Here is a 27,720-nt window from a genome sequence, read left to right as displayed (position 1 = left end):
GGACAATGACCCTAAGCATACTGCTAAAGCAACACTTGAGTGGTTTAAGGGGAAACATTTAAATGTATTGAAATGGCCTAGTCAAAGCCCAGACCTCAATCCAATTGAGAATCTGTGGTATGACTTAAAGATTGCTGTACACCAGCGGAACCCATCCAACTTGAAGGAGCTGGAGCAGTTTTGCCTTGAAGAATGGGCAAAAATCTCGGGGACGAGATGTGTTATTCTATTTTTACCTAAATAACAACTTTGAAACAATATTCTAACATCGGCTGATAAATTGTCAAGTACTTACCTTCCCAAAGAGCCATGGACCTCCGACCGAGAGGCAAGAAGGACGACCAAAACATTGTTGATTCCCAAGATAACGATAACGCTACAGCTAGCCTCTTGCGAGCCTGCCGACATGCTGGCTACTCTCCTTCGGGAAATTCAGGATGGTAACAGAGGTCTTTCTCTGAAAATCGATAAGAAATCGGCTGAACTCCATTCTTCCATTGACGACCTGAAATCCTCCATGAATGATCTCCTTTTGAGAACGACTGAGGCAGAGCTGCGCATTAGCACAGTTGAAGATACCATCGCTAGACATGACCAGGTCTTGACACAACTGCAAAAGGACAATGCCTACCTCAAAAACAAAGTAGATCAGATGGAGAACCAGAGTAGACGTAGTAATATCCGTGTGGTGGGATTGAAAGAGGACAGCGAGTGCCTAACCAACTTCACCAAGCCGCTGGAAATCGAACGCGCCCACAGAACATCAGCGCCGAAACCCCGGCCAGATGAGCCCCCACGAGCCGTCCTGATCAGGTTCCTCCGTTTCCAAGACAGAGAGAAGATACTGCAACTCGCAAAAGCCAAAGGGACATCGCCATCGATGGAAAGAAGATCAGCCTTTTCCCGGATATGAGCGCGGACCTCGCCAGACGCCGCAAGCAGTTCAGACCTGCCGCCAAAGCACTGAAGGAGAAGAACATCACCGGCTACCTCATCCACCCTGCGCGGATGAAAGTTCAGTACAAAGGCCGAAGCCATCTCTTCAACACACCGGGAGAAGTGCACACTTTTCTCAAAGAACTGAGCAACGTCTGAGTCTGAGCCAGGACGGTCTCTCTGGGGGATAAAATGCAGTTCGTTTGTTTTCTCTTATCCGGATTGAACTGCTGGTATCTCCCGGTCACTAATTGATTTGTACATTTTCAACTAACCGTATCTTCCCGGGGTGAGTTCTATTACATTTATTTATGCTCACCTTCTAATCCTGCTCAGATGAGGCATGACAAAGAATTACCTTGGTATACATTATCCAAGAATAGAATCATTTGTTCAATAATCAAAAACCCAGCAGCAGGACCGCTACCTCCGCCTTTGTGCAAGAAGGAGCAGGAGGAGCACTGCCAGAGCCCTGCAAAATGACCTCCAGCAGGCCACAAATGTGCATATGTCTGCTCAAACGGTCAGAAACAGACTCCATAAGGGTGGTATGAGTGTCCGACGTCCACAGGTGGGGGTTGTGCTTACAGTCCAACACCGTGCAGGACGTTTGGCATTTGCCAGAGAACACCAAGATTGGAAAATTCGCCACTGGCGCCATGTGCTCTTCACAGATGAAAGCAGGTTCACACTGAGCACATGTGACAGACGTGACAGTCTGGAGACGCCGTGGAGAACGTTCTGCTGCCTGCAACATCCTCCAGCATGACCGGTTTGGTGGTGGGTCAGTCATGGTGTGGGGTGGCATTTCATTGGGGGGCCGCACAGTCCTCCATGTACTCGCCAGAGGTAGCCTGACTGCCATTAGGTACCGAGATGAGATCCTTAGACCCCTTGTGAGACCATATGCTGGTGTGGTTGGCCCTGGGTTCCTCCTAATGCAAGAAAATGCTAGACCTCATGTGGCTGGAGTGTGTCAGCAGTTCCTGCAAGAGGAAGGCATTGATGCTATGGACTGGCCCGCCCGTTCCCCAGACCTGAATCCAATTGAGCACATCTGGGACATCATGTCTCGCTACATCCACCAACGCCACGTTGCACCACAGACTGTCCAGGAGTTGGTGGATGCTTTTGTCCAGGTCTGGGAGGAGATCCTTCAGGAGACCATCCGCCACCTCATCAGGAGTATGCCCAGGCGTTGTAGGGAGGTCATACAGGCACGTGGAGGCCACACACACTACTGAGCCTCATTTGGACTTGTTTTAAGGACATTACATCAAAGTTGGATCTGCCTGTAGTGTGGTTTTCCACTTTAATTTTGAGTGTGACTCCAAATCCAGACCTCCATGTGTTGATACATTTGATTTCCATTTATGATTTTTGTGTGATTTTGTTGTCAGCACATTCAACTATGTAAAGAAAAAAGTATTTAATAAGAATATTTCATTCATTCAGATCTAGGATGTGTTATTTTAGTGTTCCCTTTATTTTTTTGAGCAGTGTATTTTGTAATGATCGCACACGTACCGCGGTCGGTTTCTAGTGAAAACCACTCAAAAACGAAATTGAAAGTAAACGCATTTTATTTGGTTTGAGTTTCACTTTATTGCAGCGATGCGACCAACGACCAACACCTACATTTGGTAAATTATACTTTTGGCATACACTTATATTAGTTATAAAAAAAGGTAAATAGTTAATTGACTTTGTATATAGTAATAGGCTATACTTTACGTAGCAACCCATCCAAACGCGCGCCCAATACAAAGCAGATTTGTCGAAGTAGATTATAATTTACTCAGCAGCCGATCTAAACGTGCACCCAAAAGAACGCAGATTATTACGGTGCATGGCCTTTTCTTGTGAAGCAAGCCTATGTATTTGGGAACATGCAGTGTAACTATTTAGTTTTGCTCCATGTGAAATTGTTTGAGATTACGTTTAATCTATAACTAGATTATAACACAATCAAATTGACATTTATGTTATTGTAAAATGTAGCCTAAGCTTGTACAGCTGATGGACGCAGAGGAAGATGTCCAGAGTGTATTAACACAGGAGACCCATGAGCTAGCAGACATTCTGGGCCAACAAGATGGTGCAGTTCTCTCCAAACTCTATAAAATGATGGACAGCAGAGCGCGGGAACGGTTCGTGCGCGCTGCCAGTCACAGAGAACGCATCCTGGAGATGTTGGGTTACTTCAGCACAGCAGACCCTGCTATGTGCCGCCAATTTCTTCAAATGGTCTGCATGCACTGCGACATGCCAATGCGCCTGGAATCTCGGCTGATGTCTGTGACCGGATCTGTGACTAGTGAGTAAGACATTGTGGTGCCTGCCCATACTGACCATCCAGAATATCCACACTATAGCGTAGTTATTCAGTTATGGGGAAGATGTTGATATCAGAGTGGGGTTTCCTTTCCATTTCCATCCCTCAAATGTTGACACCCAACAATAAACAATAAACACCCCACTGACAATGCAGTAACTCTGTGGATAGAGTTAGGCTTAGTTTGAACCCATATTGGAAGTTTGATTTGTTTGACTGTGCAGGTGATCCTTGGCCTACACTGGGAAGAGAGGCCCTATCCATCTGTGATCCAGGTAATCAATCCATAATTCCGTTTTACTGCAGCTGTTCAGTCAGTTTTTACCCTCTTTTTCCATAATAATTTAAGGGGATATGAAGTGTTTAATTTTTTGTGTACGATGACACCTCTGTGTGATATTCAGGCAAGAAATGTGTCGAAGGTCCACCAGCAGATAACACACTAAAAACAGCATTAACATAGTTAAATACAGATTGAAAATAGTGGTTTTGTCTCAGACATAGCTGTTTTTAGATTGGTAATTTAGTCTTGCCAGCTATCTAAACTTGTACTAATGTGTACTAATGGCCAATACTGATGGGCATGTAGGGCACGTGCCCAGGGGCCCTGACCTCCGGGGGGACCCCATTGATTTTATTAGTAATTTTGTTAGCCAAATCTCACTTCGGGGCCCCCAAAAGGCCCTGGAGAAGGGTGTCTTATGCAATGCTTATGCAATTCTGTTTAACCACTGCACTTCTTCATATTTTCTTGGGTTTCCCCTATATGTCCATTATTGGGTTCTCTCCATTTTGTTTTCTTCTCAGAAGAAGTAATTGAAAACAACAGCCATACCCTGGTTGATGAGTCTATAGCATCTCAAGGTTGGTGTGTAAAACGCCCACGAATAGGTAAGTACCAGTCTTTTCATGAAACCCAATTTTTGGGGGGCATATCTCAGTAAGATTTCTTACGGAGTTTCAATTTTAAAGGACTTTCATACTGTGTGAGCTACCTCTGTAATCTGAAATGTATCTTTGTCTTCACTTTATGAAAGTTGTTTGATTCGAAATTAGTACACAGTCACAAAATATATTTTGTAAACAAAGTCATGAACAGCCTCATAAACATGTAGCCATGTAGCTTTGTTCAGGTCATGAGTATGTTGTTTGTTATTTTATAAGATGTTCTTTGTATGTCCAGACCACGTAGAAAGCTACAAGGCTACTGTGAGGAGATTTCTACTGCAGAGGTGGGAGAGGGTGATGCAGGGTGTGGTGAAGGAGGTTCGTCTGGAAGAGGCCTGGGTCAGTCTGCGCCACAGAACCCATGTTAGACCCAGAGACAGGGCTGATGGAGCTCTGAGCCCCTCAGAGCTTCCACAGGGGGACGAGGAGGGGACTGTGGAAGACAGGGTGACTGTTCACTCCCTCTTGGGTTCGGATGCCCAGGTCACACTGCTGTTAGGCCAGGCAGGGTCAGGGAAGACACTACTGATGCACTGCCTTGGCCAGAAATGGACACAGGACGCCTCTCCCTCCTTTCACCTACTGATCCTGCTAGAGTTCCGCCAGCTCAACCTCGTGGCTCGGCCGCTCTCTCTGAAGGAGCTGCTCTTTCGCTTCTTCCTTCCACCAGAGGGTGGGGAGGAGGAGTGTACCGCTGTACTTGACTTCATCCTTGAAAACCCTGAGAAAATATGTTTGATCTTTGATGGCTACGATGAGTTTCACACTAAAATAACCCACTCAGGGAAACTGAGCAGCTCATTTGACCCACTGTGCCCACTCCCCATGGCAGAGCTGATCTCAGGCCTGTGCAGTCGCAGAATCCTCCCAGGATGCACTCTGTTGATTACCTGTAGGCCTCGGGATGTGACAGACTTGGAGAGTTCTGTGGACTGCATTGGGGAGCTGCTAGGTTTCAACCAGCGCAATGTGAAAGAATATGCTGAACAGTACTTCCAGGACAAGGGTCTGAATCTGAAGGAGAAGGCAGTAAGTAATCTACTGGCCAACCACCACCTCCTCACCATGTGTTACCTGCCAGCCCTCTGCCATATCTGCTGTGTGTGCCTGGACCACATATTCTCCAGTGGTGGGTCTGAGCTTTTACCCCAGCTTCCAAACACCCTCACCCAGGTCTACCTCCAGATCCTCTGTGCCTTTCTGAGCCGATGCCCAGGGAGCAGCACACCCCTGTTGCAGAGTCACAGGGCAGAGGTCACACTGCTGGGCCGCCTGGCCATGAGGGGCCTGGAGGGGAGCAAGATCGTGTTCTTGTCTGAAGAGGTTCCACCAGACCTGGTGGACTTCGCCACAAAGGCTGGTCTCCTCTCACAGGTGGACCTGACCCATGAGGATGGATCTAAAGGCCAGGGCTACACATTCATGCACCTCACCATGCAAGAGTTTCTGGGTGCGCTACACATCATGACCAGCGACGACATCACAGAGGCCCAGTTCAGGAAGAAGTTCAACCTCAAGACCCGCTGGACCACGAAATCAAACCCCAAGACGGTTTTCACTGACTCCCTCCATCTGTATGTTTGTGGGCTTGCTGCACCAGCCTGCTTCTCTTACCTGCTTCAGCTTGTTCGGGGAGTGGGGGCTGTGGCGTGGATTAAGAAACGCCTGGCACTAGTTCGCAAGTTGCTCCGAAGCCTGGCAATGAGCACCAACCTGACTGGGCCCAAGGTGGTGGAGTTGTGCCACTGTGTCCAGGAGACCCAGGATGCCCAACTGGCCAGGGAGATGGTGGGGTCGCGACCCTGCTTCGAACTAAGGAACATCACATTGAACCCTGTTGATCTGGATGCCCTGGCCTTTGTCGTCTCGTCTGCTGGAGTGGGTATCGGGTTGGACTTTGGAGCCTGTTCTATGGAGCTGGAGTGTCTCGATATTCTACCCAGCTGCCAGCACATCGACTTTCTAATGTGAGTTCATGACTCATTTATATATTGTGTACTAAACAAGGATAATCCTGCATGAAATTAATTTCCTCTTTTTTTTAACCATCCCTCAGTTTTCGAAGCCGTAAGTATGATGACAGATTTGCAGATAAACTTTCTTGCATCCTTCCCAGACTACCAACCCTGAAAAGATTTGAGTGAGTCCTTCACTGAGTCACTCGGTTTTGAAATGATCAACTTTCGACGTTGTTTGTTTGTGTGTGGATGTATACGCGAATTGTCAAAGTGTGACGTGAATAATTCTGTTCCTCTTCCCCAGGTTTATCTGTGGTAACCTCACTGATGTGGGAGCTGCCAAACTTGCCAGAGCCCTGGAGAGCTGTCCACAGATCACAGAGCTCAAGTAAATTATTATTTACTTACCGTAACAACCAAAGATTATTACCACCACTTTAAGATTTTATAAACCCTTTTATCAGGATCTAACCAAACGTGGTTAAAGATACAGTACCTTATTTACATTTTACATTTAAGTCATTTAGCAGACGCTCTTATCCAGTGCGACTTACAAATTGGTGCATTCACCTTATGACATCCAGTGGAACAGCCACTTTACAATAGTGCATCTAAATCTTTTTAGGGGGGGGGGGGGTGTGAGAAGGATTACTTACCCTATCCTAGGTATTCCTTGAAGAGGTGGGGTTTCAGGTGTCTCCGGAAGGTGGTGATTGACTCCGCTGTCCTGGCGTCGTGAGGGAGTTTGTTCCACCATTGGGGGCCAGAGCAGCGAACAGTTTTGACTGGGCTGAGCGGGAACTGTACTTCCTCAGTGGTAGGGAGGCGAGCAGGCCAGAGGTGGATGAACGCAGTGCCCTTTTTTTTGGTGTAGGGCCTGATCAGAGCCTGGAGGTACTGAGGTGCCGTTCCCCTCACAGCTCCGTAGGCAAGCACCATGGTCTTGTAGCGGATGCGAGCTTCAACTGGAAGCCAGTGGAGAGAGCGGAGGAGCGTGGTGACGTGAGAGAACTTGGGAAGGTTGAACACCAGACGGGCTGCGGCGTTCTGGATGAGTTGTAGGGGTTTAATGGCACAGGCAGGGAGCCCAGCCAACAGCGAGTTGCAGTAATCAAGACGGGAGATGACAAGTGCCTGGATTAGGACCTGCGCCGCTTCCTGTGTGAGGCAGGGTCGTACTCTGCGGATGTTGTAGAGCATGAACCTACAGGAACGGGACACCGCCTTGATGTTAGTTGAGAACGACAGGGTGTTGTCCAGGATCACGCCAAGGTTCTTAGCGCTCTGGGAGGAGGACACAATGGAGTTGTCAACCGTGATGGCGAGATCATGGAACGGGCAGTCCTTCCCCGGGAGGAAGAGGAGCTCCGTCTTGCTGAGGTTCAGCTTGAGGTGGTGATCCGTCATCCACACTGATATGTCTGCCAGACATGCAGAGATACGATTCGCCACCTGGTCATCACCTTATTTGCCATGAAAGTACACTTGGTCTGATTCGGTATCGAACAGGTTTTGCATTGTATAAAGTGATTTGTGTTGTCTGTCTGACAGTTTCAGTGACAACAGTCTGACAGACAGAGGAGTCAGGGAGATCGCTGACATCTTTCCCAAGCTGCCTAGTCTGGCCTCTGTCTCGTGAGTTTATTGTTTCCTTGACTGGATAATTTGCGTTGCATGATCCTAGCCACCTACAGTGCCTTGCGAAAGTATTCGGCCCCCTTGAACTTTGCGACCTTTTGCCACATTTCAGGCTTCAAACATAAAGATATAAAACTGTATTTTTTTGTGAAGAATCAACAACAAGTGGGACACAATCATGAAGTGGAATGACATTTATTGGATATTTCAAACTTTTTTAACAAATAAAAATCTGAAAAATTGGGTGTGCAAAATTATTCAGCCCCTTTACTTTCAGTGCAGCAAACTCTCTCCAGAAGTTCAGTGAGGATCTCTGAATGATCCAATGTTGACCTAAATGACTAATGATGATAAATACAATCCACCTGTGTGTAATCAAGTCTCCGTATAAATGCACCTGCACTGTGATAGTCTCAGAGGTCCGTTAAAAGCGCAGAGAACATCATGAAGAACAAGGAACACACCAGGCAGGTCCGAGATACTGTTGTGAAGAAGTTTAAAGCCGCATTTGGATACAAAAATATTTCCCAAGCTTTAAACATCCCAAGGAGCACTGTGCAAGCGATAATATTGAAATGGAAGGAGTATCAGACCACTGAAAATCTACCAAGACCTGGCCGTCCCTCTAAACTTTCAGCTCATACAAGGAGAAGACTGATCAGAGATGCAGCCAAGAGGCCCATGATCACTCTGGATGAACTGCAGAGATCTACAGCTGAGGTGGGAGACTCTGTCCATAGGACAACAATCAGTCGTATATTGCACAAATCTGGCCTTTATGGAAGAGTGGCAAGAAGAAAGCGATTTCTTAAAGATATCCATAAAAAGTGTTGTTTAAAGTTTGCCACAAACCACCTGGGAGACACACCAAACATGTGGAAGAAGGTGCTCTGGTCAGATGAAACCAAAATTGAACTTTTTGGCAACAATGCAAAACGTTATGTTTGGCGTAAAAGCAACACACCCCATCACCCTGAACACACCATCCCCACTGTCAAACATGTTGGTGGCAGCATCATGGTTTGGGCCTGCTTTTCTTCAGCAGGGACAGGGAAGATGGTTAAAATTGATGGGAAGATGGATGGAGCCAAATACAGGACCATTCTGGAAGAAAACCTGATGGAGTCTGCAAAAGACCTGAGACTGGGACTGAGATTTGTCTTCCAACAAGACAATGATCCAAAACATAAAGCAAAATCTACAATGGAATGGTTCAAAAATAAACATATCCAGGTGTTAGAATGGCCAAGTCAAAGTCCAGACCTGAATCCAATCGAGAATCTGTGGAAAGAACTGAAAACTGCTGTTCACAAATGCTCTCCATCCAACCTCACTGAGCTCGAGCTGTTTTGCAAGGAGGAATGGGAAAAGATTTCAGACTCTCGATGTGCAAAACTGATAGAGACATACCCCAAGCGACTTACAGTTGTAATCGCAGCAAAAGGTGGCGCTACAAAGTATTAATTTAAGGGGGCTGAATAATTTTGCACGCCCAATTTTTCAGTTTTTGATTTGTTAAAAATGTTTGAAATATCCAATAAATGTCGTTCCACTTCATGATTGTGTCCCACTTGTTGTTGATTCTTCACAAAAAAATACAGTTTTATATCTTTATGTTTGAAGCCTGAAATGAGGCAAAAGGTCGCAAAGTTCAAGGGGGCCGAATATTTTCGCAAGACACTGTATTTATATTACAAGTGTCTCTTATTTCTACATTTCAGCAAGCTTGCAATTTAGTAATGTGGCCTATGTGTTTTGTATGTTTTCAGGTTGGGGAAGAATGGCTGCTCTCTGGAGAGTATCTACATCCTTCTAGAAAAGATCACTTCCAGCCCCTCCATCCAGGGACTCTATGCTGAGTGAGTTCAAACAATAGACACTTCCAGTGTTTACAAATAGACCCTCCAGTTGTAATCTGCATACTTCAGAAAGTATTCACACCCCTTGACGTTTTCCACATTTTGTTGTTACAAGGTGGGATTAAAAGGGATTTAATTGTGTGAGTTTTTCTGGGTAAGTGTCTAAGAGCTTTGCACACCTGGATTTTAGAACATTTGCACATGATTCTTTTTAAAATTCTTAAAGTTCTGTCAAATTGGTTGTTGATCATTGTTAGACAAGTCTTGCTTTAGATTTTCAAGCCAATTTTAGTCAAAACTGTAACTAGGCCACTCGGCGACATTCAATGTCATCTCGGTTAGCAACTCCAGTGTATATATATATTTGGCCTTGTGTTTTAGGTTATTGTTCTGCTGAAAGGTGAATTTGTCCCCCAGTGTCTGTTGGAAAGCAGATTTAACCAGGTTTTCCTTTAGGATTTTTCCAGTGCTTAGCTATATTACGTTCCTTTTTATCCTAAAATAAACTCCCTTGCCGATGACAAGCATACCCATAACATGATGCAGCCATTACCATGCTTGAAAATATGAAGAGTGGTACTTCATGACGTGTTGGACTTTCCCCAAACATAAACGCTTTGTATTCAGGACATACATTTTTTTGTTTTGCTTTAGTGCCTTATTGCAAACAGGATGCATGTTTTTAAATATTTTTATTCTGTTCAAGTTTTCTTCTTTTCACTCTGTCATTTAGGTTAATATTGTGGAATAACTGCAATGTTTTTGATCCTATAAGGGCACAAGGTGAGACCCAAATGCAGACACAGGAGGCAGATGGTTGAGCTACGATATTTATTACACCAAAAGGGGTAGGCAAAAGGCAGGTCGGGGACAGAGTTCATAAAACAGGTCAGAGTCCAAACAGTACCAGGGGATAGACAGACTCGAGGTCAGGACAGGCGAGAGTTCATAAACCAGGTCAGAGTCCAAACAGTATCAGGGGATAGACAGACTCGAGGTCAGGACAGGCGAGAGTTCATAAACCAGGTCAGAGTCCAAACAGTATCAGGGGATAGACAGACTAGAGGTTAGGACAGGCAAGAGTTCATAAACCAGGTCAGAGTCCAAACAGTACCAGGGGATAGACAGACTCGAGGTCAGGACAGGCGAGAGTTCATAAACCAGGTCAGAGTCCAAACAGTACCAGGGGATAGACAGACTAGAGGTCAGGACAGGCAGGGGTTCAGTGAACAGGTCAGAGTCCAAACAGTACCAGGGGATAGACAGACTCGAGGTCAGGACAGGCGAGAGTTCATAAACCAGGTCAGAGTCCAAACAGTACCAGGGGATAGACAGACTAGAGGTCAGGACAGGCAGGGGTTCAGTGAACAGGTCAGAGTCCAAACAGTACCAGGGGATAGACAGACTAGAGGTCAGGACAGGCAGGGGTTCAGTGAACAGGTCCATGTCCAAACAGTACCAGGGGATAGACAGACTCGAGGTCAGGACAGGCAGGGGTTCAGTGAACAGGTCCAAGTCCAAACCGTACAAGGGGATAGACAGACTTGAGGTCAGAACAGCCAGAGTGGTCAGGCAGGCGGATTCGGCGTCAGGACAGGCAATGGTCAAAACCAGGAGGGCTAGGAAAAAACAGACTGGTAAAAATAGGAGCTAGGAGAAATGCTGTTTGACCTGGCAAAACAAGACGAACTGGCACAGAGAGACAGGAAACACAGATAAATACACCAGGGACTAATGGGGAAAGCAGTAGACACATGGATGGTGGGTGGAGACAATCACCAAGACAGGTGAAACAGATCAGGGTGTGACAGATCCATACAAATGTTTTTCCTATCACAGCTATTAAGCTCTGTAACTGTTTTAAAGTCTCCATTGGCCTCATGATTAAATCCCTGAGCGGTTTCCTTCCTTTCCTGCAACTGAGTTAGGAAGGACACCTGCATCTTTGTAGTGACTGGGTGTATTGAGACACCATCCAAAGTGTAATTAAAAAACTTTATTTTTACCTATCTACCAATAGGTGCCCTTCTTTGCGAGGCATTGGAAAACCTCCCTGGTCTTTGTGGTTGAATCTGTGTATGAAATTCACTGCTCTACTTAGGGACCGAACAGATATTTATATGTGTGGGGTACAGAGATGAGGTAGTGATTCAAAAATAATTTTAAACACTATTATTGCACACCTAGTGAGTCCATGCACATCTGCCTCCTTCTGTAGCTCAGTTGGTAGAGCATGGCGCTTGTAACGCCAGGGTAGTGGGTTCGATTCCCGGGACCACCCATACGTAGAATGTATGCACACATGACTGTAAGTCGCTTTGGATAAAAGCGTCTGCTAAATGGCATATATTATTATATATTATTACTCCTGAACGTATTTAGGCTTACCATAACAAAGGGGTTGAATACTTATTGACTCAAGACATTTCAGTTTTTCATTTCATATTAATGTGTAAACATTTTAAAAAGAATCATTCCACTTTGGCATTATTGGCTATTGTGTGTAGGTCAGTGAAACAAAATCTCAATTTAATATATTTTAAACTTTGGCTGTAACACAAGAAAATGTGGAAAAGGTCAAGGGTGTGAATACTTTCTGAAGACACTGTAACTGAAAAAACAAATACTGGGGATGTAAACTACGTTTTTCTCTCTCTTTGCAGGGGAATGAAGGACGTCAGTGTCCTATTTGTCCCAAGCGTAGACATGAAATGGTGAGTTTCAATTAGTTTTAATGAGGTGAAATAAAATAATATGCAACTTTCATTTATTTTTTGGTGTTTGGTGTACCAACAGGCCCATGAAAATCAAGCTCATGTTTCATAGCTCTTTGAGAAAATGTGTAGTAGAAAATCGGTTCAAATATGACACAATGAAGAACTTTGAATTCAATTATAGACTTTTAATACAAGAGTATAACAAGCCGGAGCGCTCCGCGGAACACACCTTTTCCAGAGCCCTGGCTCCAGTATTTATCCACATATTGCATATGAGCCCATCCCACATGCAAAATGAGTTTACATTCCAATCCGTGCATCCTGCTTGTTCAGCTCAATAACGCCCATACCTGCTTTCCGTCAGATTATAATGATGACAAGACCGTTGCTTTGTTCCTGCACTTAACTAAATGCATTCTTTTGGTTGTGTATTATCTAGGATTAGCAGACTATGTGTCTCCTCAGTTTCTAGCGTGTCCAGCTATACTAAAAATACTATACATTCCTCTATTTTACAGCCCTATGATTTGGCTCTGCACTTAGCTCAATATGTTCCTTTGTGTGTCTTTATCTCAGAGCAACAGACTATGTGTCTTCTCTGTTATTCCTTCTGCATCTCTACGTCTTAAAAATATGCGAACTATGTCTATTGGTCATCAGTTAGTCATTTGACTGACCCCCTCCTTTGTATATCCCTCTGGCCTTGGTATGTCCAGCTATCCTAGCACCTTCCCTTCATGTAGTGTGTTTTTAGTGTTCAGCTATTCTATATATCTTATGCATTTGTCTATGTGTTATATTTGCACCCACAAATGTTGCTTTTATTTCATTGTTTTTCTATGCTACATTTATGGAAATCTGTACTGTATCAATCAACCTGACCCCTTTTCTCTGCCTTTCTAATTGTCTCAAGTTCTAAGGATAAAACTGGACTGACTGTCAGGTATGATATTCTCAATGTTGTTCTTATACAGAACCCAGGCTTTTATAAATGTATATTTCAATTGAGCTTCTGAATTCCTTGAGTAACATTGCTGTGTATGTGTCATCTAGCCTGTTGAACTGCAGTTTCACTACTGACCAGATGAACAGACTGTGTCAGTTACTAGCGAGATGTCCTGGTCTCTCCGTCCTGGAGTAAGTGAATATGTACCCAGTGTCCTCGAACAAGTCAGATCAGACTGTGGGTAAAGACACAAAATAAGTTAAGACAATCTGACTTTCTGTTTGGCTTTATGTTGTAACCCCTGCAGTCTCTCAGGAGGTGACATCAAGGCTGATACTCTCAAGGCCCTGACTGACTCTCTACAGGAGCTGAACATCTCCAAACAGATTGTGTAAGACTGATCATTAATTTCAAGTGTTCGACTTTTGATAAAGTCATGATCTTGTGCCTGTCCTATATTTTATATATATATATATGTGTGTGTTTGAACCCAGTCATGTAGCCTAATACGGTTATTGGTTGTGTCTTTACAGTCTGAATGAGATTCCCATATCTGTTGATGGGTTGATGGTTCTGACCCGTTTCCTGTCTGTATGTCCTGATGTGGTTCAAGTGGACATCAGGTATGTTGTGCATAACACCCCTTCATTTCTTAGATCGACCCAATATAGACTGCATCCCTTTTATTGTGTGTAAACTACAACCACACTAAAACCAGCACATTACCTCATCACTTCCTGATGGCATCACACTTCAGAGGGTGTCTCTGTCAAGTGGCACACTTCAGAGGGTGTCTCTGATAGGCCCAAACCAGACGTTATAAACAAGCAATCAATTACGATACTGTGGTGCCTTTTATAATGTACAACTTCGAAGATCATGATTTTTTAGAATGCTCTGAAAATGTTACCTTAACACTGACTGATGTGCATTTCCCCCATGTTTCCTCATGACAGCCTGCAGGACCCTGTGCGTGTGTCTATACTTTTTGCTGGGTGGCTAGAGAAACAACATCCTGAGATGTCTAAGAAACTTTGGTATGTACAATATACAAATTGTTATACACTGTATTCACTGTGTATAACAATATGGATAATGGTTATAAAGTTATACGATATTGTCTCTTTTCATCCTCGTTTCTCATTAACCCCTCTGTGTACAGTCTGATTGGCTGTGCTCTTCTTCCCCCTCACTTGGACCATCTGTGTGAGAATCTGACGGACTGCTCTGCTCTGACTCTGCTGGAGTAAGTGCTCTGAGTTGTGAAAAGAGAGTTGGTTTGTGAAAAGTTTAAGATAGTTGGGTTGTGAAAAGTTTCTCTGTTTGTGTCTGTTTACCCCCACCTGTTCTTTGGCTTTCTCAGTCTTTCCAACAATTCTCTGGGAAACAAAGGTCTAAAGAAGCTGTTAGACCTCTTACCTCAGCTTAGCAACATCCAGGAAATCAAGTAAGAATTTCTTAGAACTTACCTTTCCTCCCTTTTGTTTGCTTTAGCTTTTTTTGTTCAAAGCTATTTCTGGCCATAAAACCAGTGCTTGTACCCTCTTTTTGGTGTAGTGTCAGTGAGAATGCAGTTAGCATGGAAGGGGTGGTGCTGCTAGCTGACACGCTCTGCTCACACAGGAACATGAGCGAAGTGAATATCAGGTATTCACTTCCCCTATTTCTCTTTCTTTCTTTCTTTCTCTCTCTTTATCTATTTATCTACACTATATATCTCTGTGTCCATCTCCCCACTGGGCACACACAGGTTGAATCAACGCTGTATCCATATCATTTTAATGAAATTACGTTGAACCAATGTGGAATAGACATTGAATTGACATCTGCTCCCAGTGGATATCTATCAATCTATCTACAGTGGGGCAAAAAAGTATTTAGTCAGCCACCAATTGTGCAATTTCTCCCACTTAAAAAGATGAGAGAGGCCTGTAATTTTCATCATAGGTACACTTCAACTATGACAGACAAAATGAGAAGAAAAGAAATCCAGAAATTCACATTGTAGGATTTTTAATGAATTTATTTGCAAATTATGGTGGAAAATAAGTATTTGGTCAATAACAAAAGTTTATCTCAATACTTTGTTATATACCCTTTGTTTGCAATGACAGAGGTCAAAACGTTTTCTGTAAGTCTTCACAAGGTTTTCACACACTGTTGCTGGTATTTTGGCCCATTCCTCCATGCAGATCTCCTCTAGAGCAGTGATGTTTTGGGGCTGTTGCTGGGCAACACGGACTTTCAACTCCCTCCAAAGATTTTCTATGGGGTTGAGAACTGGAGACTGGCTAGGCCACTCCAGGACATTGAAATGCTTCTTACCAAGCCACTCCTTTGTTGACCGGGCGGTGTGTTTGGGATCATTGTCATGAAAGACCCAGCCACGTTTCATCTTCAATGCCCTTGCTGATGGAAGGAGGTTTTCACTCAAAATCTCACGATACATGGCCCCATTCATTCTTTCCTTTACACGGATCAGTCGTCCTGGTCCCTTTGCAGAAAAACAGCCCCAAAGCATGATGTTTCCACCCCCATGCTTCACAGTAGGTATGGTGTTCTTTGGATGCAACTCAGCATTCTTTGTCCTCCTAACACGACGTGTTGGGTTTTTACCAAAAAGTTCTATTTTGGTTTCATCTGACCATATGACATTCTCCCAATCTTCTTCTGGATCATCCACATGCTCTCTAGCAAACTTCAGATAGGCCTGGACATGTACTGGCTTAAGCAGGGGGACACATCTGGCACTGCAGGATTTGAGTCCCTGGCGGCGTAGTGTGTTACTGATGGTAGGCTTTGTTACTTTGGTCCCAGCTCTCTGCAGGTCATTCATTAGGTCCCCCCGTGTGGTTCTGGGATTTTTGCTCACCGTTCTTGTGATCATTTTGACCCCACGGGGTGAGATCTTGCGTGGAGCCCCTGATCGAGGGAGATTATCAGTGGTCTTGTATGTCTTCCATTTCCTAATAATTGCTCCCACAGTTGATTTCTTCAAACCAAGCTGCTTACCTATTGCAGATTCAGTCTTCCCAGCCTGGTGCAGGTCTACAATTTTGTTTCTGGTGTCCTTTGACAGCTCTTTGGTCTTGGCCATAGTGGAGTTTGGAGTGTGACTGTTTGAGGTTGTGGACAGGTGTCTTTTATACTGATAACAAGTTCAAACAGGTGCCATTAATACAGGTAACGAGTGGAGGACAGAGGAGCCTCTTAAAGAATAAGTTACAGGTATGTGAGAGCCAGAAATCTTGCTTGTTTGTAGGTGACCACATACTTATTTTCCACCATAATTTGCAAATAAATTCATTAAATATCCTACAATGTGATTTTCTGGATTTTGTTTCTCATTTTGTCTGTCATAGTTGAAGTGTACCTATGATGAAAATTACAGGCCTCTCTCATCTTTATAAGTGGGAGAACTTGCACAATTGGTGGCTGACTAAATACTTTTTGCCCCACTGTATCTACAGTATATATCTATCTATAGTATATATCTATCTATCTACAGTATATATATTGTATGTCTGTCTGTCTGTGTCTCTATCTGTCTATATCCTTATCCTCTCTCTTGTGTAAAATGGGCATGGTAAAAAGTTATTGAAATCATATTATGTTTGATTAGTATTTTTTCTTTTTATACAAATGTTAAATTTATCAGTCATGGGGGGAAGAAGCTGTTCCTGAAATTCCATTCCAGTAAAAGGTAATAAAGTTGTTTCTGTCAGTATACCAATTCTGTATCTCATTTGAATGGTGTAGTCCAAATAACAACTCACTGAATCACTTTCATTTTAGAATACAATCAGAAGCACTCAGGACCTCACCAGATATGGAACAGGATAAGAAACTCAGGTAGGACACTAAAGTTTTAGACAGAAGTCTTAACATGCAAATTACTTTCTGAATTGCTGTTGTCCATTTAATATCCCATTCACCTTACCCTGCAATATAATCCCAAGTTTGTGTTTTTTTTTAGTCTAACTCACAGTGATATCCAGCCCACTGACATGACCAGGCTGTGTAGAAGACTGGTACAGTGTCCCGGCCTACTGAAGCTAGAGTGAGTTCTTATTTGACCTCTAATTATGTCTATGTTCTGTCTCTGTCTTTCATGGTTAACTATAATATACTGTATTGTGCAATATCTATGTATAGTTTCTATGTTCTACTCCCTCCTTCTTCTTAGTGTGTTACATGTATGATGTTTTCCTCCTTCTCAATCCTCTAAAACCATTCTGCCGGTCTGTTGTTTCAGTTTCTCCCATGGATCCCTCAAGGACGATGCCATTGAAAATCTATTGAATATCCTGCCTAAGATGACATCTCTTCAGCTGCTCAAGTGAGAATTCTTCACCCTGATCAGTAATGATAATCTCAGGGCCACAACACCAGTAAGGTGTTAATTTCTCATCATTCTCTTCCGCCCCTCTTCCCTGCCTTCCACAGTATAAGTCATGTCCAGATGTCTACGGACGGAGTGTTGTTATTGGTCAGATCTCTGATAGACTGTCAGCGTGTCAGAGCTGTGGAACTCAGGTATGTACGGTTCATCATTCATTCATTCATGTGTACTGTGTTTATGTAAATTACCTTACATTTTGATGTACTTCTAAGGCCCCAAGGAGAAGCGTTCATCAAGTTTGTCAACGTGAAAGCAGAACAAGCAACTTGCAGGTGAATGCGGTTTATCTGCTCATACTGTTCCCATGTATAGAAATGTTATATTACATTACAGAAATAAGGTTTTAGGTTAATTAAGCTGTATTTAATCAGTCACATATAGTTATTCTTCTCTCTAACCTGGTTAAACCCTGATCTCATGTCTGTCTGTCTGTCTGTCTGTCTGTCTGTCTGTCTGTCTGTCTGTCTGTCTGTCTGTCTGTCTGTCTGTCTGTCTATCTCTCTGCCACCTCTGCAGACTCACCCAGTACACACTGAGCAGTGGGGATGTGGAGAAACTCTCTGGGATCCTGGAGCAGTGTCCTCATTTGTCTGACCTGGAGTGAGTGTCCCTGTCCCTTTCCCTAATACACATCCCTGTCCCTGGGTCACTGCCCAAATTTTTGCAAAAGTAGCCGTGCTTATAAATGATGTACTCGCAACGACTGCACTGTATTCCCATAAATACCTTACACTACTAGAGTATATGCCTCAACCAATGGTCAAACTGTGTTTTCCCTCACTGAACATTTTAGGGTGTATTTTGTGGCTGTTTTTCAACACATTTTCAACCAACCTTTCTCATAATGGATAATAACCCATTATTTTCAACGGTGCAGTTTATCCAGTAACCTCCTGAGAGACGAGGGAGTGAAGAGCTTTGTGGATTCTCTGCCAAGGCTGCGGATTGCCAGCTCAGTGAAGTAAGACTCATTGCAACACCCTTCCTTCCTTCAGTCCATACAGTGAACTCCATTACCACTAGTGCTGGTCTGCCTCCCTGAGTGCTAGCAGATGCATCTGTTCTAGCTTTATGGAGGTTAGTTGTGCTTGCTTGTACAGCTGTATGTGTTTCTCTCTGCAGTCTTAATGATAACAGACTGACCCAGATGGGGGCGCTCTACCTGGTGAACACAGTGACGACCTGTGAGAAGGTGGCTGCAGTTGAAGTCAGGTAAAATTCTATTCAACAATACCATGTTGGCAAACTGAACATTTACTTGTCTAGACCCCCATATATAGTGTGAAAGTCTGTGTCACTTTTTATGTCTGTCTGTAGTTTGGGAACTGAGGAGAGGTCGCTCATTCGCTTTGAACAGGAGAGTGACTGTGGCAAAACTCTGAGGTAGGACAACAAGTCTACTACTTTCTACTCATAAAATCAGTTAAAGCAGTCACAGAAACACCATAGTGTAAACTCATTTAGCTAGTGGAACAGGAAGCATTGTTTATTTTGCTCCCAGAAAAATAAAACTCATATCGAAACTGAAAGGATTGCTTGTATAAATGATATCAAACCTCTTCCATATGACTCATGGCCATGACCTCTATCTCTTCAGTCTTTCACCTTCTCATTCTCTCTCTACTTCATGTTTCCTGAACCCTGCAGTCTGAGAGAGTGTAATTTTGGGGCTGACCATCTGCAGAGACTAGCAGAGATTCTGACACGCTGTGCTGCTCAGTTGGTCAAGCTGAGGTGAGAATGGGACTGGGAGAATTGTTTTACCCAAGGTTATTATAGTAAATGAAAACGAAAACAAATCATGAACAAATTATTTAGTAAATTGAAATTAAATAATTAACAAATCGGTTTGAATAAATAAAACTATACTAAAGCTATTACATTTGACTCCGAAATTAACTAAAATAGAAACATCATGAATTATGCTCAGTTTTATTTTTTCTTCAACTTTGGGCAAAACAATCTAATGAGGTTTTCAAGACCTTGGTGGGTTTTTGCAACCAGAAGGTAACTGCAAAGAGGAGATAGCAATGTTTCAAATAGGCCTAGCTTGTGAATCACAATCACTAGCTAACACTAGCTAACAGGGGAAAAAAGTGGCTAGTTAGCTAATCTTCTAACATGTACTACTAAAGTTAAAAAGCATTGTATTGGTGTAAACATCGGCGAGAGAGTTTCCATCCAACATATTTTTTACTCCAGTATTCCTTTTTAAATCCAAGTCACATTGATATTGACTTTAATTTAAACCTAACCTAACCTATGACCTTACTTTACCTTATGTATTAGCCTACTGCCCTCCAGTTGCAAGAGGTAAAATCCTAAACCCCACCGCATAAAATTACACAACACAAATGGCTCCAAGCCTCCCACACATGCTTTCTGTCCTTAACATTATAACTAAAACGAATTAATATAAAAATTAAATGTAACTATAACTAAAGAAAAAATAGTAAATTAGGTTTGAAAATGACCTAAAACTAAACTGAATTTCAAATAATAATTGAAAACGAATAGAAATTAACTCAAATTAAAAAACACAAAACTATAATAACTTTGGCTTGACCTTTGCGATAAATTAACCTGCAGCTCGTCAAATTTGATACCACTGAAATTGACAAAATTACAGAAGTGCAGTGTCTGACAATATGAGGAGAGGATAATGTGATTCTGGGTATATATGCCATTTAGCAGACGCTTTTATCCAAAGCGACTTACAGTCATGTGTGCATACATTTTACGTATGGGTGGTCCCGGGAATCGAACCCACTACCCTGGCGTTACAAGCGCCATGCTCTACCAACTGAGCTACAGAAGGACCATAATGATGGGTAATGATGCAGGGTGAGGAACAGTGTTTTCTGTCTTGTATGTAGGTTATCCAGTAACACCCTGCAGAGAGAAGGCCTACTGGCTCTGCAGAACAGCCTGACAATCCTGTCCTCATTACGCACCCTGGAGTGAGCCACACAAATGTACAGTTGAAGTCAGAAGTTTACATACACTTAGGTTGGAGTCATTAAAACGTGTTTTTCAACCACTCCACAAATTGTTAACAAACTATAGTTTTGGCAATTCGGTTAGGACATCTACTTTGTGCATGACACAAGTAATTTTTCCAACAAAAGTTTACAGACCGATTATTTCACTTAAAATTTACCTTATCACAATTCCAGTGGGTCAGAAGTTTACATACACTAAGTTGACTGTGCCTTTAAACAACTTGGAAAATTCCAGAAAATGATGTCATGGCTTTAGAAGCTTCGGATAGGGTAATTGACATAATTTGAGTCATTTGGAGGTGTACCTGTGGATGTATTACAAGGATAACCTTCAAACTCAGTGCCTCTTTGCTTGACATGATGGGAAAATCAAATAGAAATCAGCCAAGACCTCAGTGTAGCCCTCCACAAGTCTGGTTCATCCTTGGGAGCATTTTCTAAACGCCCTTATGGTACCACGTTCATCTGTACAAACAATTCTATGCAAGTATAAACACCATGGGACCACGCAGCCGTCATACCGCTCAGGAAGGAGACACGTTCTGTCTCCTAGAGATGAACGTACTTTGGTGCAAAAAGTGCAAATCAATCCCAGAACAACAGCAAAGGACCTTGTGAAGATGCTGGAGAACCATATACAAAAATATCTATATCCACAGTAAAACAAGTCCTATATTGACATAACCTGAAAGGCCGCTCAGCAAGGAAGAAGCCACTGCTCCAAACCCGCCATAAAAAAAAGTCAGACTACAGTTTGCAACTGCACATGGGGACAAAGATCGCACTTTTTGAGCATAATGACCATTGTTATGTTTGGATGAAAAAAGGGGAGGCTTGCAAGCCGAAGAGAACCATCCCAACCGTGAAGCACGAGGGTGGGGGTGCTTTGCTGCAGGAGGGTCTGGTGCACTTCACAAAATAGATGTCATCATGAGGATGGAATATTATGTGGATATATTGAAGCAACATCTCAAGACATTAGTCAGGAAATTAAAGCTTGATTGCAAATGGGTCTTCCAAATGGACAATGACCCCAAGCATACTTCCAAAGTTGTGGCAAAATGGCTTGAGGACAACAAAGTCAAGGTATTGGAGGGGCCATCACAAAGCCCTGACCTCAATCCTATAGAACATTTCTGGGCAGAACTGAAAAAGTGTGTGCGAGCAAGGAGTCCTACAAACCTGACTCAGTTACAGCAGCTCTGTCAGGAGGAATGGGCCAAAATTCACCCAACTTATTGTGGGAAGCTTGTGGAAGGCTACCTGAAATGTTTGGCCCAAGTTTAACAATTTAAAGGCATTGCTAACAAATACTAATTGAGTGTATGTCAACTTCTGACCCACTGGGAATGTGATGAAAAAAATGAAAGCTGAAATAAATCATTCTCTCTGCTATTATTCTGACATTTCACATTCTTAAAATAAAGTGGTGATCCTAACTGACCTAAGACAGAGAATTTTTACTAGGATTAAATGTCAGGAATTGTGAAAAACTGAGTTTAAATGTATTTGGCTAAGGTGTATGTAACCTTCCGACTTCAACTGTACACACCAAGTTATTGAATGCAAAATGAGTGCCTTTTTTTACTCTGATTTACTTAAGAATAAGAAACAACGGACTGAGTGTTCAGGTGATTGAAGACTTGGTGAAGCAGCTGAGGTGTGGTCACATCCAACGCTATATCAGGTGAGGAGGAGGATATGGGAATGGCATGTGGTGTCTGTGTATTTGTGTGTGGGATTTCTTGCATGAGTATGTAATGCCTCGGAGTTAAGTCTCTGTATTAATTTCCCATCAGTATTGAGGAGCCATGGATCACAGCAGAAGCAGCTGTAAACCTGCTCTCCTGCTGCTTGAACCTGAACCCCAACATACACACCATCGGGTGAGAATTCATTGTTTTTTATTTTACCTTTATTTAACGAGGCATGCCAGTTAAGAACAAATTGTTATTTACAATGGTGGTCTACTCCGTCCAAACCCGGGCGACGCTGGGCCAATTGTGCTCCACCCTATGGGACTCCCAATCACAGCCGGATGTGATGCAGCCTGGATTCGAACCAGGGACTGCAGTGATGCCTCTTCCACTGAGATGCAGTGATTTAGAGCACTCCGCCAATCGCTGCGCCAACCAATGTTGGCATTCGGGCATTCATGTTGGCATTCATGTTTAAGTATAGGAAAGTAGAACATGACATGCATAATGGATATGTGAACTTGTTTTGCAGGGTCAATAATTCCACTGTACATATTACTTTGGAAGAATGCCAAAATCCCACTGCTACCAGGTAAAGCTGCAAGACAATTACGTTGTCTATTTCCAAAATGTTTTTTTGATGCGAACATAAAGATAACACACACTTTCCGTTTTGACTGAGCTGCCTTTATTTGAGTTTCAGTGGTGGCACTTCTACAGACATGTCTGGCTCTCTGTCTACCGTGACCATAAGGTGAAAGCATCTTCCTCTATTATTTCTACATCAACAGGAATGTGTATGAGCTGGCTCAGAACTGGTTACTGCATTTGAGCCCTCCCTATCATATGCTCCTGCCTCTTGTGTCTTTCAGCCTGGTAGACTGTGCAGTGCAAGGGCACCACCTAGTGTCTCTGCAGACTGTGTTCCAGAGGTGTGTTCTGCTACAGGAACTAGAGTAAGTATCTGTGAGAAACATACCTGGCAATACTTCGGACTTAGTGAAAGTGATTCTTATGTCTAATTTAGTTTTAAGTTTTACATATTTCTTATTTTCCTCTTTAGTTTGTCATACAACAGCATTGGTAGAGTGGGAGCAGAGTTCCTCTGTTCTGTCCTACCATCCTTAGCTAGTCTGAGAAAACTCAGGTAAGGCTGAAGTTATGGATTTTGGGCATTGGAAAGGTTTACAGGGTTTTGATGACCGAGGATGACTATCTTAGGCTACACATGAAAAACATGTATTTTATTTTTTCCTAGTCTGGAAACAAAAGAAACCTCTGAAGATGTGGTATTGCTCCTTGCCGAGGGGTTGTTGCAGGCTAAAAGCATTGAGAGCTTGAAGTAAGTTATTGTCATTCATCCCCTATGCCTACTTTTTATTTTTCGTTCCTGACCCTGACCTGTCACCACTCTCTCCTGTCTCCCTCAGTTTGTCTGGTCATATGCTTACTGACAGAGAAGCTGTAGCTCTGACCAGAGCACTCCAAAACCTTCCTCATCTCAGAACAATCAAGTAAGAACTCTTGTATTATTGTATTCAACCACCTGGCCAGTGATACAACAATACTAATGCTGTGCCCTCTGTCCCCTAGTCTGTCTCTCTGCTATGGCTGGACACCAGCAGGGGCCTTGGAGCTGGTGAGAGGGCTGGGTCGGTGCCTCTCTCTGGAAGGGATCAGGTAAATTATTATTATTGTTATTATTATTAGTATTATTAAGGGCATGAGTTAAATATCTGTATCCTGTCCACAGCCTTGACTCTGTACAGCTGGATGAGGAGAGCACAGTGTGTCTGGCCCAAGGTCTCCATGCTATGACCTCCTTGAAGAGGCTGAAGTGAGTAGAGCTTCCTGACTGAGAATGTAGTGGGCTTTGCTGTGCCTGAGACAGATTTGGTGTAGAGTGTTATCTTTACCAATGATATGTGATCCGTCCCGTAGTCTGAATAATAAAGTTACCATGGTGACTGGATCCCCATGGGTGGGGGCCACTCTGGTCCTGCTGGCCTCTCTGGAGGGGCTCAGAGGGATGGAGGAGCTAGAGTGAGTAGAACCACGATAACACAAATGTCAAGTAGTATCTGACTTATGCATGGACTAGACATCACGTTTGATGTGGTATTGTCAATGTGTATCTGGCCTGCAGGTTGGAGGGGATGAGGATTTCAGATAATGGAGTGGAGGAGCTTATCAAACACCTGCCCACCTGGACAGGCCTGAGGAAGATCAGGTAGGGATTATTGGACTGGAGGAATGGATGGGAAATGGCCCTGGACAAAAATTAGACTGCATCATTAATGTGTCAAATGAAGCTAAGATATGCATCAGGAATCTGTCACATGACCTGATCTTAGAACGTGTCAAAGTGTCAGCTAATATTCCAATGGGCTTCAACATTGGTGTGTGTGGGATTTAGGCAGACAGTTGTAGATGTATCAGAAAGGTATAAAGCTGTTTCAAAGTGCTGATTTATTTGTTATTGCAACGTCATTATATAATTATGTTTTCTCCATCACAAAGTCCAGCTTATTCTACTTCCTGAACTGTTGCAGAGGAAACATACTGCTGTAACACTATGAGATATGATATGAAATGGACACATTTTCCTCTCAATGATTAGAAGATGGAGAATGTTGGTCCATATCTCTATAGACTATATAAAACACACCACCAGCCTCTTTCCTTTTTTGTGTCTTAGCCTGTCAGGGAACTGCATCAGTGACCAAGCAGGAGAGAGGCTGATCCAGGCCCTGACAACCTGCACAGCACTGGAGGAGCTCAAGTAAGGCCAAGCCTGAACTATCAATCCAAAGTGCCCTATTTCCACTGGGCTTTCACAATGACCAAAATAACATTTTGAATTTTGACTGCAAACAATGCACCGTCTGACCTATGACTTTATATCCCAGTCTGTCAAGGAATAATCTCAGCCTTGCCTGTGCTGCCAAGATGGGACAAGTTCTGCCCACTCTCACTCACTTCAGGGTTCTAGAGTAAGTCTATTACCATTCCTTTTTGTGCGTGGTTTGGGTCATGTTACATTTATTTATTGATTCTATGCCATGTAACTGCAACCCTAACCCTTGTTTATGTTCATGGTTGTGATTTTGTGAAAAGTCTCTCAGAGAACGAGATTGGTACAAAAGGATCTGTCAGTATCTCCAAAGCCTTGATCTCCATGAAGTATTTGACAAAGATACAGTAAGATATATATCTATGTGTAATCCGCTATAATAGATACTGTGTATTCCCTGCCCAAGAGACAAGCTTTTAATGTATTTAATGTACTAGTTGTCTTCCAGCTTGACCTCCATAGGGACTTCAGAGCTTGCTGGTCTGGCTGACAGCCTGGCTCACTGTGTCTGTGCAGAGGATGTCAGGTAAGGGAAATCCAGACAGCACAGAGCAATATTCATCATGATCCGAATATTCACGACTGATTTGACCATGTTTCCTCGCTCCCTTTTCACTCCCTGTCCATTTTGTCAGTTTTGCGTGGAATGATTGTGGGGATGATGTCGCAGTGAAGCTTGCCGAGGTTTTACCACAATGCCAGAAGCTAAGGAGACTTGAGTGAGTGCTAAGTGTATGCTTTTACATTGACATGTTTTCAAAGAATTTTATAATCAGTTTTTTTTATGTCTTTGATTTTAGTCTAGAGTCTAACAGTATCAGCACTATTGGAGCAGAGGCACTTGCCAGAAGCTTACAGTCTTGTCCATCAGTTGAAGTGATCAGGTAAACATCTTGAATGTTTTTTGTTGGTAAACTGTCAATTGTATAAATGTATTATACTGGCTATTAATTTGGATACTGCCTTTATTGTGTGCAATGCCATTTTTACAAATGTCCTCTCTCTGTGTTTGACTAGACTGTGGAGGAATTTTATTTCTACCTGTGATGCCCAGAAACTGAGACAGAGGGAGAAGAGGCTCAACTTTTCCTCCACATAGTCTAAGATCTAATCTCACTCATTCAGTGTGTCAGCAGAACAGTAAACTTGCACTTTTATTTTGGTTTTATGCACTTAAAGTTGATTTTGTTTACATGTCATCAAATTCAAACAAACAATAATATCATCCAGGAGGAGGAGGAACAGTGAACCTTTATTCCAACCCTGGTAAGAGGATATAAGAGACAAATCTCCCTTTATACATCTTCCTTCCTCTTCCTGGACAATCAGCTCATAGTCTCTTTCCACTCTCGTATTTATTTCTGGATTGATTTTGAATCAGGAATTTATTGATTGTTTGCTTTGCTAAAAACAAATGTCCACCTCAGGTAGAAAGCGTGAGCAAATGACTAATAACTCAAGTTTATGCTTCAGGTGTTCCCGCTCTCTATCTTGGTTTGTAAAACTTTAACTATTTATATGTTGATCTCTCCCCATATGTTAACTAAGCATTGAGGTAGAGTTGAAATATAGTTTTTCTGATGGAAACCACTGTTTGGTGTGATTTTTATTTCTTACACTTTAGTTCTCTTGCACTGCTGGATTCTAATGTCACTGTTCATGTTTAACTGTTATGTTATTAGATGTATTTCTGCTCATCTGCTAATTTATTTCTTACTCCTCACACTTGTTTTTGTAATGTTCATGTTTTAATCTCACATGCACTTTGGTCTAATAAAGTGTGAGACATCTTTTTCATATTCCATGTAAATAGTGATTTTCTTTATCTGAACATACCTCTAGATGGCAATACACAACAGGAGGTTATATTGTGCATCGGTAGGGGAAATAAACTGGGTGCCTTCATTTGAAATGTTTAGAGTGTATTCTTTTTTTGTCTTGTTAATCTGACAAAATAACCCGAACTGACCAGATAATTTTTACCCGACTCCGAATGGACCCAATGACAACTGGACCCGACCCATATCCTAGACCAGACTGGACCCGAGTGACAAAACAATTTTTCTATCAGCCAAGTTGCTCTTCTGGTTAACGAATAGTTAACCGGCACCTCAGTACCTCCAGGCTCTGATCAGGCCCTACACCCAAACAAGGGCACTGCGTTCATCCACCTCTGGCCTGCTCGCCTCCCTACCACTGAGGAAGTACAGTTCCCGCTCAGCCCAGTCAAAACTGTTCGCTGCTCTGGCCCCCCAATGGTGGAACAAACTCCCTCACGACGCCAGGACAGCGGAGTCAATCACCACCTTCCGGAGACACCTGAAACCCCACCTCTTCAAGGAATACCTAGGATAGGGTAAGTAATCCTTCTCACCCCCTAAAAGATTTAGATGCACTATTGTAAAGTGGCTGTTCCACTGGATGTCTT

At 43.0% G+C, this 27,720-nt stretch overlaps 1 protein-coding gene across 2 annotated transcripts; it reads left to right on the top strand.

Moving 5' to 3' along the window:
* Window positions 1–2,456: 2,456 nt before the first annotated feature.
* On the top strand, window positions 2,457–27,197 carry nlrc5 (NLR family, CARD domain containing 5). Of its 2 annotated transcripts, XM_052465710.1 has the most exons (48): window positions 2,457–2,579; window positions 2,938–3,253; window positions 3,496–3,546; window positions 4,079–4,162; window positions 4,455–6,186; window positions 6,276–6,359; window positions 6,482–6,565; window positions 7,729–7,812; window positions 9,585–9,674; window positions 12,338–12,388; window positions 13,305–13,334; window positions 13,445–13,528; window positions 13,645–13,728; window positions 13,871–13,960; window positions 14,294–14,374; window positions 14,500–14,583; window positions 14,701–14,784; window positions 14,895–14,984; window positions 16,996–17,040; window positions 17,133–17,189; window positions 17,314–17,397; window positions 17,593–17,676; window positions 17,784–17,873; window positions 17,952–18,011; window positions 18,256–18,339; window positions 18,617–18,700; window positions 18,862–18,951; window positions 19,057–19,122; window positions 19,387–19,473; window positions 22,345–22,428; window positions 22,541–22,627; window positions 22,971–23,030; window positions 23,142–23,192; window positions 23,311–23,394; window positions 23,502–23,585; window positions 23,697–23,780; window positions 23,869–23,952; window positions 24,032–24,118; window positions 24,192–24,275; window positions 24,380–24,481; window positions 24,585–24,668; window positions 25,137–25,220; window positions 25,348–25,431; window positions 25,556–25,639; window positions 25,741–25,818; window positions 25,928–26,011; window positions 26,093–26,176; window positions 26,310–27,197. In XM_052465710.1, the coding sequence occupies exons 2-48, from the start codon at window positions 2,956–2,958 to the stop codon at window positions 26,389–26,391; spliced, it is 5,571 nt and encodes a 1,856-aa protein (XP_052321670.1). In that variant the 5' UTR covers window positions 2,457–2,579; window positions 2,938–2,955; the 3' UTR covers window positions 26,392–27,197. The 2 variants fall into 2 exon arrangements, 1 of the variants encoding a protein (XP_052321670.1); XR_008066416.1 differs by lacking the exons at window positions 24,032–24,118; window positions 24,192–24,275; window positions 24,380–24,481; ... (6 more) ...; window positions 26,093–26,176; window positions 26,310–27,197 and having other exon boundaries at window positions 2,513–3,253; window positions 23,473–23,585; window positions 23,869–23,934.
* The last annotated feature ends 523 nt before the right edge of the window (window positions 27,198–27,720 follow it).

This window comes from Oncorhynchus keta, chromosome 17 (genome assembly GCF_023373465.1).
Source record: "Oncorhynchus keta strain PuntledgeMale-10-30-2019 chromosome 17, Oket_V2, whole genome shotgun sequence".
NCBI classification, from domain to species: Eukaryota; Metazoa; Chordata; class Actinopteri; order Salmoniformes; family Salmonidae; genus Oncorhynchus; species Oncorhynchus keta.
Note: the sequence above shows the minus strand (reverse complement) of the source record. Positions and strands in the feature narration are given on the sequence as shown.